Source organism: Parasteatoda tepidariorum, chromosome 10, assembly GCF_982258835.1.
Source record: "Parasteatoda tepidariorum strain Cologne lab strain chromosome 10, Ptep-v5.0, whole genome shotgun sequence".
NCBI classification, from domain to species: Eukaryota; Metazoa; Arthropoda; class Arachnida; order Araneae; family Theridiidae; genus Parasteatoda; species Parasteatoda tepidariorum.
The window spans coordinates 75,652,058-75,663,326 of record NC_141764.1 but is presented as its reverse complement, the minus strand read 5'-3'; the positions used below and the strand labels follow the sequence as shown (position 1 = coordinate 75,663,326).

Sequence of the window (11,269 nt, the reverse complement as noted above, 5' to 3'; positions counted from 1 at the left end):
GTGAGCTGATTTATAATATACCATAGATTTTAAATATTTTTTTTCAAATCAAATAAAAATTTTTCACACACCGGGCTTGAATGCATGGAAACAAATGTCTATTTTACATATTTTGGAATGGAGAAAATAAACCATTACTATACAATGACAAATGAGGTATTCTATCTGATGCGTTGTTTCCGTTGATTTGAACGAACCAAACTTAAGTCGAACTGCTAATTTAGAAGTTTTGTATTTATACCTATTTACCAAATCTAACGTTGCAATTCAGGTAAGTTATTGCTTTCTATATTTTTTTTACTCTAAATGTCCCGCAGAGGACTGATCGTTAAGACACGGCTCCCCGCAGATCACCGATGTCAAGTATCACTAGCTGCGGTCAGTGTGAGGGTGGGTGACCACTTGGATCAGTCTGCGTAGGGACCGAGGGTGTGCGGTATGGGTCCTCGTTAAGTGTTCTATTGTAAAATGCTCGACTTCGCGTGCAGGTCGTCAGGCTACCGAAGCGGGGGTGCCATCCCCTCTGCAGAGGATCAAAATTGTGATGACATGTCTTCGGATCATCCTCAGGGATGCTTCCAAGAACGTCGCCAACAGCCCATCATGCAGCTCTAGTGCGACGTAAATGAACTACAACAATAAATTTTACGCTAAATCGAAGGACACCAAATCAGAGTGGATGGGAGTAATAGTTATGGAAGTTTTTATGTACCAAAAGTACAATTTTGTACTTATTTACGTGCCTAACATTGCAAAATTCCTATTCTTACAATTTTAAGTGATAATTAATGATTGTTTATCCATTGTTGTTGAAAAATTTCTTTATCTCTCTCGAGATCTTCTTTTTATGAGGTCTTGCATGACTTGGTGCTTATTGGACTTTCATATGCTTGCAGGTTTGTGTGCTTTGTGCAATTTAGGCTTATAAACCTTTGACAAATAGAAGGACAGATCACAATACAGAGAAGGACAGCACTAGGATACATCCAGGGTAACAGCGGGATTCCAACCCTCTACCTTCATGCTTTGCACAGTGTTTGGCGGGCGATATCGCTCGGCCAGGAAGGCCCGTACTTGATGTTAAAAGTAACAAAAAAATGAGAGAGAGGTTAATTTTTTAACATTTACATCGTATTTTTTAAAAATATAAAAGCATTAAGAAATAAAAGCAATATTCGATTTCTGATTTGAATTGTTAATAATGTTATCGTTATATATTGTTAACAAGTAAAATTTTTTTCATTAATTATTTCTCATATATTTTCAAAACAATTTAAATTTTTTTTTTTAAATATTTGTTTTTAGGGAAAAAAAAGGAAGATGAATGAGAGGCAACAGTGAGCGAAGCGCGCAGATGAAGTTTCTCTAGTCACTTCGTCTTTAACGAAAATAAATTATGTTACATTTGACATAGCAGTTTTCTTTTCTAGTTTTCTTTTTTTAGTCTACGAACATGATGGTGAAACAATAAATCCGCTGGACAGGCAGTTATATATTTTTCGTTAGATATTATTAGTACATATTTTTCTTAAAATAAGGCTATAAATGTGTATAAATGCATATAAAATATCAATCTAATCATAGTTTATTAGTTAAAATGCAAAATTTGAAATAAAATTTTAAGTTTATGGTTATTTTAACGAAAAATGAGATATATATATATTTGTTGGAAAGCATGGGTGTCATTGGTGGAAGGGGGATATGGAAGTTTGGTCTCTCTCAATCATAGATTCTTAACCTTTTTAACGTTGCCGCCCCCTTAAGGATCAAAGAACATTTCAAAGCCCCCCTTTGGGAAAAATCCAGTTATTTAGAGCATGGGGACAGAGAGAGGTGTGCTGAATTATAAGAGACAATATTTTAAAATTTTTTTTTTTACTCTTTAAATTTTGTTTTAATGATCTGTACATTAACTCGATAATTTTCTCTATTTGTTATGATCAAAATAAATACGTTTAATGAAAAAAAAATACAAACACCGAAAATAATTTTTTAACACTAAAAAGTAGCATCAACAAAACATTCAAGTAAATATATTACTGGGATGATTGTATTTAATGGTTCAGAATCAATTTCTTAACGATCGGTTCAATACTTTTAGTGAGATGAAGACGCAAATCCCCTTGTTGAATGATTTCGAGTCGATTTCTCCTTTATGTGACAAGATCCGTAACTGCACTGAATCCAAGTTCGACAAGTTAGGAGGAAGGGAAGGTCATTATTTTTAGCGATAGTCTATAGTCCAGGATAGAGACGACTGGTGTTACCTTTAAGCAAAAATTCTGTGAGACGATCGCCTCTTCAAAGTTTCATTAGTTAGAAGTTCGACCAATTCCTCGTAAATCTGAACCTGTGCTGCATCAATATTCACAAAATGGTTCATAACCCATAAACCCATTGAGGAACTTTCAGGGAACAAAACATCTTTAAAACGGTCAGAAAAGTTCGCGTGCAAAGAGTCAAGGTGTTGACAATTCGCGATCGCAACGCTCGAGTACGCCGTCTAGCGGGAGCCTGTAAATATCGGACATTAATTTATCACGTTTTCATTTAGTTCCATCAAAGTCATTGACTGAATCAGACGCCATTTTTTAGCAGCAAATAAGAAACAAAATTTCCCTAAGGAAAAGGCCGAAGAACTTGAAAAAAATCTCCAGAATATTAGTAAATCTTTCAGGAACAGAACACGCCAAACATTTGAAGAAAAATTCCTCAATAATTTTTAATTTCTATTATCAACAAACTTGCAACTGATGACTTCCGATTTCGGATACTGTTACAGATGTGTGTATTAAGGTAAAATGCATTTCTTCTGTCTTCAATTCATTACGAATTAAAGTGAAGTCAACATTGCTTTCGTCATTCCAGTGAATAAATATGAATTCAGAACATACAGAATTGTAATAGTTATAGCATATTCTTCTTCGTTATAGAATAGTATATACTTCTGTATCCATATAATTCGGAAAACAACAATAAAAAATTATCCAAGTTACTTGAAATAGTGCCATTTGTGCTGATTCTTAATTCATTTTAATCGTTTTCTTGGTAAGTATTTTTTAGTTTTGAAAGAATAAGTTCAAATAGAATTCAGCTATTCTGTTTTTAGCTACAGATTCAAATTAATATCAATTATAAAATTTTGCTATGTAGTATGTTATCTAAAAGTAATGAAGGGATAAACTATGTATCTATTATTTGAGAATAAAGTTTTCAAACAAGGAACTTATCATTTTGGAATTCTCCGGGAATTGTAAATCAGGTAAGTGCAATGATTTTTACAATAAAAAATTTGCTTGTAAATATTTTTTTTTCATTTGATGATGGTTCTCTACAGAATGGTTTTTTACGTCTGATTAAGAACTATAAGAATAATAAAAAAAGAAACAATATGAAAGTTTTTATTTCAATGTAAAGAATTCTTAAAATCGTTTTTTTATCCTAAGAATTCTTTATTTTCCGTTTTTTAGTTTATAATTTTTTGATAAAAATTGTTCTCAAAATACTTTTTTTGAAAAATTAAATGGTATAACATTATGTGTTTAGGTATACTTCTTGTATATTCCAATGTTTGAAGTAATGTGATTCAGAAAAGTATGGAATAAAAATTCGGTACTTACGTATTAACGCCACCGCCGCTACAGATTTGGCGGTTTTTAAGTGCCGCTAATCTACACTTAAAATTTTTGCGACAATTCATAAAATAAAACACTTTATTTAAAATCAAAATAGTCAATCGGATTTCGGTGGAAAATGAGCCGATAAAACAGCATAGATTCAAAACAATCATATCGCCATATGTGTTACGTCACTCTCATAAGATGACGTCATTCATTTAAAGTGTAAATATTAACTAAAACGATTTTTTAGCCTGTGTATATATGAAAAGTGTGAGTGGCAACAGAAAGAATGTTGTGCTAGTTGTGTTCTACGAAAATAAAATGGTTGCTTTTGTAAATATGTGTACGCAGGTATTTCTTGTAAATTTAAGTTATTTCATCGCTGGATAGATCGGGTAGATTTATCGGAAGCACGAAACATTGTGGTGACCAGGATTTTAAAGGTTAGTTTTCATTTACAATATTAATTGGCGACTGCAATTATGGATTCTCTTATCGCCAAACGAACTCCTGTTCGTGGAACATTTACAAAACGTTATAATCAGTTATTGGCGATGTGTAAGGAAAATAAAAGTACTCGTGAAGATATTGAAATTAAATTTTCCTCTTTTGAACGTATTGCAAACGATTTGGCATTATTAGATGAAGAAATATATAAATTATTAGTTGACGCCAAATCAGAAAACTTATCTGAAGAATACGATAAAATTGAAGAGTATAAGGAAAAAACTGATGCAATTCGTATTAAAGTTAAAATATATTTGGAGAAATTTCTCACATTTCCCGAAACCGCTTTGTCTGTGGCGGCTGAAAAGACAAAATTAAAGCTTCCCAAAATAGAATTAGTTAAATTTAGTGGGGAAGTCAAGGATTGGTTAAGTTTTTGGAGCCAATTTAGTCGAATCCATGATGATGAAGGTATGAGTGATGAGGACAAATTCCAATATCTCATTCAATGCATGGTTGTCGGAAGTAGAGCAAGGGAAATTGTGGACAGTTATCCGCCGTCTGCTGATAATTATGCCAAAGTGGTAGAAAGTTTAAAAACGAGATTTGGGCGGGAAGAACTTCTCGTCGAATATTACGTTAGAGAATTATTAAATTTAGTGGTGAAAAATGTAATGAACACAAAAGCAAAGATGAACATAATGCAACTTTACGATAAATTGGAGTCATATCTGCGTTCACTGGAGTCTATTGGCGTAACAAAAGAGAAATACGCAGCAATGTTGTTTCCGCTTGTGGAATCATGTATTCCAGAGGATTTATTAAGAGTGTGGCTGAGAAATCCTGTAATTACTAAGGAAAATGATTCAAGTGATTCCTATGGCAATAAATTATCGCAGTTATTAACATTTTTGAGAGCCGAAGTCGAAGGCGAAGAACGTATTTCTATGGCGAAAACTGGCTTTAAAAATAATGACTCTTCGCATCGTAAAAGAGACAAAGATTTCGAAATATCAACTCCTGCTTTTACTGCAAATGATTTGCTCTCTGAGAATAAGCCAATAGCAACACATTTTAAACGCAACTGCATTTTTTGCGGGAAGCAACATAGTTCAGAAAATTGTTTTAAAGGAAAGAATTTATCATTAGCTAAGAAACAGGAAATAATAAAGAAACACAAAGCCTGTTTTTTATGTCTGAAGGTGGGACATCGCTCGAAACACTGCAGGGCTAATATTCGATGTATTGTTTGTAACAAAAGACATTGGCCTGTAATGTGCCCAGACTTGAGCCAAATAAATCAGACACCGGCTGTGGGCACATCAGCTGAAGAAAATACTACTTTGTCGAATCAAAGCCAACCTGAAGTCTTATTGCAAACCCTTATGGTAGTTATTGAAGCTAATGGACGACGGAAAACTGTTAGAGCACTATGTGATACAGGATCTCAACGGTCGTACATCCTGAAATCAACAATAAATGAAATGGGATGGAAGACCAACAAATATGAAACTTTAACACACGTAGTCTTTGGTGGAGCTAGTTCCAGAAAAGAACATAAAAAATACACATTGTGGATAAGAAATATGAAGAAAAATAACAAGTTCGAAATTCAAGTTTTAGACCAACAGGTAATATGTGGATGTATTCCAAGTTTGAAAAATGGTTCTTGGTTAGCTGAATTACGAAGTAAAGGAATCCATATCTCTGATGTAGGTAAAGATTCTCAACAAATCGAACTTTTGATAGGAGCGGATTATATTGGAAAACTATACACTGGTCAAACCATGCAATTAAAGTGCGGACTGGTAGCAATGGAAACGTACCTTGGTTGGACGGTAATGGGAAAACCAAACCATACTTATAGTTCAACTGGGCTTATCTCAACATCACTTTTCATTCAAAATACTTCGGTTACTGACTTATGGGAATTGGAAACAATTGGTATATCTGATCCTTGCGAGACAATTACTTCAGAAGAATACGATGCTCTAGCAACGGAACACTTTTCTAGAACTGTCAAAATACACCCAGATGGTAGATATGAAATTAGTCTTCCATGGGTGAAAGATGTAAGCGATATGCTTTGTAACAGAGATATTGCGGGCAGAAGATTGAAAACGATGACAGCTAAACTTATCAAGGATAACCGTTTGGATAGTTATAATGCAGTTTTTGGAGAATGGATAAAAGAAGGTTTCATCGAAGAATCAAACGAAGGTACCGGCCATTATCTTCCTCATAGAGGAGTTTTCAAGTCCAATTCCACCACGAATGTCAGACCAGTTTTTGACGCTTCTTGTAAAACAAGAGATAACTTATCGTTAAATGACTACCTGATGAAAGGACCAAATTTGTTAAAAATGATCCCTACCTTACTAATAAAATTTCGAGAAAAGAAAATTGGAGTTATATCAGATATAAAGAAGGCTTTTCTCCAAATATCCGTAAATGAAGACGATAGAAAATATTTAAAATTTCTGTGGTGGGAGGAAAAGGAAGCGAAAACAGTTAAAGTTTTTCAACACGCCAGAGTTGTCTTTGGTTTAAATTGCAGTCCCTTTTTGCTGGGAGCTGTTATTCAACATCATTTGAACAAGTATGAATCCTCCAATTTCCAAGATGTGGCTATGAAGTTGAAAAAATCCTTCTACGTTGACAACTGTGTCACGTCTGTAGATTCTGAACAAGAGTTAAAAGAGTTCATTCAATGTTCGACAGACTTAATGGCTGCAGCGAAATTCGAACTGCGAGGTTGGGAGTTTACAGAGAAAGAAAACTTAACTAAAAAATTTGAACCGTCACCTGTGTTGGGTCTTCTGTGGGACAGATCAGAAGACGTATTGTTTTGTGACACTCGAACTATTATAGATCCTCCAGAAATTATCACCAGAAGAGTAATATTATCTTTTGCTAATCGAGTGTTTGATCCAATCGGATTTACTTGTCCAATTATGTTATATCCGAAGATTTTATTACAAACAAGTTGGCAATCAAAATTAGGTTGGGATTCAAAAGTTTCTGAGGATATAAAAAAGAAATTTCTCAAATGGTTGGAAGATCTGAATATACTGCATACAGTGAAAATTCCCCGTCACGCTATTTTGAGAAATAGTAGCTTAAGTCTTCATGTATTTTGCGACGCTAGTGGTCTGTCCTATGCAGCTGTTATTTTCATAAGATGTGAGACACCATATCAAACAACAGTACAATTGTTACTTGCTAAATCAAGAATAGCACCTTTAAAAAGAATATCTATTCCCAGACTTGAACTTCTAAGCTGTTGCATTGGTACTCGTCTAGCAGATTTCGTTAAGAAAAGCTTGGAAATCGAAAATGTCAAGATTCATTATTGGTCCGATTCTACAACTGCTTTACAATGGATCCAGAAAGATGAGCCATGGAGTGTGTTTGTCAGAAATAGAGTAAAAGAAATCCGTGCTCTTTCATCAGGAAATTGGCGACACGTTCCCGGTCACTCTAATCCAGCCGATCTACCATCACGCGGCTGCTCGGTAACAAAATTATTGAGTTCAAGGTGGTGGGAAGGTCCTTCCTGGTTGAAATTACCTGAAAACACATGGCCTCTATCTGAATATAAAATTGATGAAGACGTTATCAACAAGGAAAAGGAAAAAAGAACAACCATACTCGTAAGTAAAAATTTGCTTGGAACAAACCAGTTTTTTTCTTATTTTTCAAGCTACACAAAAAATGTCAGAATGGTTGGATGGATTCTAAGATTCCTTGAAAATTGCAAACTGTCTGAAAAAGATAGGCAAAAAGGTGGACTAACTCTGGCTGAAATAGAAAATGCAGAAATCAAACTTATAAAAGTTATACAAAATGAAGCCTTTACAGCAGATTATATAAAAAGCTTAAAATCATTCAATGTCTTCAAAGATGAAAAAGGTATATATAGAATTAAAACAAAATTGACAGAGAGAAATGATACCGAGAATTTTAGATTACCTATTTTGCTTCCAGAAAAACTTGTATTGGTTGATATGCTAATCAAAGAGAAGCATTTGAAATGTTTACATGCTGGACTGCAAATTTTACTGTCCAATTTAAGAGAAAATTATTGGATTATTAATGGACGTCGAGCAGTTCGTCGCATCCTCAAGACCTGTGTTAGATGCAAACGATATAATGCACGGAGTATAAAAACTGTTCCCGTAGGTTTACCTGAAGACAGAGTTAAAGAAGCTTCTGTTTTTGAAGTGGTCGGGATAGATCTTGCCGGACCTCTTCATTTAAAGGAAGGTGTGAAAAGTTGGATTGTCATCTACACATGTGCCGTTTATCGATCAATACATCTCGAACTTGTGCTGTCACTTTCAACTAAGGCGTTCCTTTTGAGTTTACGACGATTCATTGCTCGCCGAGGAAGACCTCACATCATCTATTGTGACAACGGGAGTAATTTTATAGGAGCTGAGAATCTACTTCAGTCCTTAGATTGGAAGTCAATTGAAGCTGAAACATCAGTATACAAAATTGAATGGAAATTTAATCCACCATCTGCTCCCTGGTGGGGAGGCTTTTGGGAGATTATGGTGAAATTGGTAAAAAATATTCTTCGAAAAATTTTGGGGAAAGCATGCCTTTCATACGAAGAAATGATTAGTGTTCTGTGTGACTGCGAGTCCGTTATCAATTCAAGACCTCTCACATACCTCTCAGAAGATCTGGATGACTTAATACCTCTTTCTCCGTCCATGTTTTTACAAGAGATCTCGACGGTGGGAGTACCTGATTTAGATCAGCTGGATACAATAGATCTTAAAAAACGCTATAGGTATCAACAGACGTTAAGAGAACAGTTGAGAAAAAGATTTCGCCGCGAATACCTAGCGACACTCCTTCAACCGCGCAAGAAGAATAACTATTATGATCTAAAGGTTGGCGAGATTGTGTTAATCGAAGATGACTTAAAGAAAAAATTACACTGGCCGATGGCTAAAGTTATTGCCGTCTATCCGGGAAAAGATAAAAGGATACGCGTGGCTCGACTTAAAACAGCACATACCGAGTTTTTGAGGCCAGTGCAACGGATTTATCCGCTGGAAATACGTTCGACACCAAATGAAGGTTCAACTCCAATCGCAAGCGCACCTTCAAATGAAGGTGACAAGCATAAAAATTTCCAAAGTACCTTACGAAACATCGTTACCACAAGAAGCGGCCGAACGGTTAAGATTCCATCAAGATATTTGGACACATAATTTTAAATTTATATTAGATTTTTTGTTATTTTGATTATTGAAATACACATAATCAAAAGGTGGGAGTGTTACGTCACTCTCATAAGTTGACGTCATTCATTTAAAGTGTAAATATTAACTAAAACGATTTTTTAGCCTGTGTATATATGAAAAGTGTGAGTGGCAACAGAGAGAATGTTGTGCTAGTTGTGTTCTACGAAAATAAAATGGTTGCTTTTGTAAATATGTGTACGCAGGTATTTCTTGTAAATTTAAGTTATTTCATCGCTGGATAGATCGGGTAGATTTATCGGAAGCACGAAACAATATGAACTCTGATAAATAAGATTCCAAATGAAATAACATTTCCAAAATGTACGTTTACCAAGATAAAGTTTTATGTTGTGGGAATTGGTACATTTTCGTTTTTTCGGTAAAATATTTTCCTCTTGAAAAAATAAAATTGCATCTTGGCAAATCCCAAAGACGTATTTTTGTAGCACTAAAAATGGCGACAAAAAAGAATTGTTTTTTTGTTTTTGTTTCGTCAGCATTCTTTATTTTACGTTTCTTAGTTTCTAAATAATGATTTTTATTGAAACTTGAAATTTTTTGATAAAAATTGTTGTCAAAAAACTTTGCTTACAAAATTAAATTTCATAAAATTATGAGGCTTATGTATACTTTTTGTTCATTTTAATTTTTGAAGTAATATGATTCTTAAAACTATAGAATGTAAAGTTTAAATGGGCCTTTCATGTTATATCATTAAATTTAGTAAAACTATTTCTCGGGCATTAGGTTTTAACTCTGATAAGAATATACATATTTTTTTCTGTTAATGTACAAATATTTTTCCGATGTGTTTTGGATATTCCTTCTCTAATAAAAAGATTTCGTTTTCGTTCGTTAAAAACATTTTACGAACAAAAGATCGTTAAAAACATTTTGTTTTCGTTTGCATAAGAAAGAATATCAAGCATTTTTCTTTTTTAAATTTAATTAGCCACAATAAAGAAGGAACATTGCAATGCTACGTGCTACATTAACGACGTCTCTAGAGTAACTGAATGACTGTTCATATAGAAATCGCAGGTATTAGTCTCATACAACAACGCCCCCTATAGTTCGTTGCGATCGCGATTCGCTTGCTTGGCTGAACCCATTCCAACCAAAATTCTGCTTCCTCAAAATGAGTTTTTTTAGAAAAGCAGAAATGACTGATTTTTTAGGAATCAAATTGAGCTCGTCGCCTTGAAGTTGTGAATTAACGCCATTAAATTTTGCAGATAAATCAGCCTAAGTCTTTCTTGAATTCTAGAAATCTGTCTCTCAGAGTTCATCTCTGTTTTCGAGGAATTTGAGCGCAGAGTCGAAAAGATGTCAATACCTATTGAGACAGAAGCTTTTGGAAAGCCAGCGAATCTCGGTGAGAGTATAGTAGCAAGCGATTGAATTCTTCATTGCTTCTCTCACACAACTGCCTGAATAATCAATCGTAGAGAGCATTACTGTAAATTTTGATCACAGCAGATATGGCATTTTGTAATGATTGATGCAAACGGTCGTTGATATTTTTTCCTACTAAATGCTGTCTGTGAATCACGCAGTGAACAGATAAAATATCTGGTACCTCCCTTTCCAAAAGGGCGATAAATCCACGATCACGACCCATCATTGCAGGAGTCTATCAGTGGCAATGGACATAATATTCGCGAGAGGAATGTTTTTATATTTAAAATAATCTTTGGCAGTATTAAAAATAGATTTACCTTTGATATCTATAATCAAGCTTCTTGCAAAAAGCATCTCTTGAATAATTTTTCCTTCCTTTACAAACCGGACCTATTGTCTACAGTAAAGCCTACATTACCTACCTGGCAAGGTTGATTCATCAACTTGAAAGGAAAATTAGTTTGATATCAAAAGTTTGCATAAAGAAATTTCAACGTTTTCAGCCATCTCATCATTTCGTCGCCGCACTGTTATGGGATA

General features: G+C 34.4%; 1 protein-coding gene across 1 annotated transcript; it reads left to right on the top strand.

Annotated features, from left to right (window-relative positions):
- Positions 1 to 4,102: 4,102 nt before the first annotated feature.
- LOC147803029 (uncharacterized) lies at positions 4,103 to 10,729 on the top strand. Its single transcript, XM_087152848.1, has 5 exons — positions 4,103 to 4,178; positions 4,287 to 5,600; positions 5,691 to 6,423; positions 6,625 to 9,197; positions 10,596 to 10,729. Exons 1-5 carry the CDS (start codon positions 4,103 to 4,105, stop codon positions 10,727 to 10,729), a joined length of 4,830 nt encoding a protein of 1,609 aa, XP_087008974.1.
- The last annotated feature ends 540 nt before the right edge of the window (positions 10,730 to 11,269 follow it).

What these genes read in the sequence shown, in the direction of transcription:
- LOC147803029 (XM_087152848.1), top strand. Translation starts at nt 4,103, where the DNA reads ATGGATTCTCTTATCGCCAAACGAACTCCTGTTCGTGGAACATTTACA. An exon ending in TAATCAGTTATTGGCGATGT is followed by an intron (nt 4,179 to 4,286) that starts GTAAGGAAAATA and finishes ATAAATTATTAG; the next exon opens with TTGACGCCAAATCAGAAAAC. An exon ending in CTGATGAAAGGACCAAATTT is followed by an intron (nt 6,424 to 6,624) that starts GTTAAAAATGAT and finishes TTTAAATTGCAG; the next exon opens with TCCCTTTTTGCTGGGAGCTG.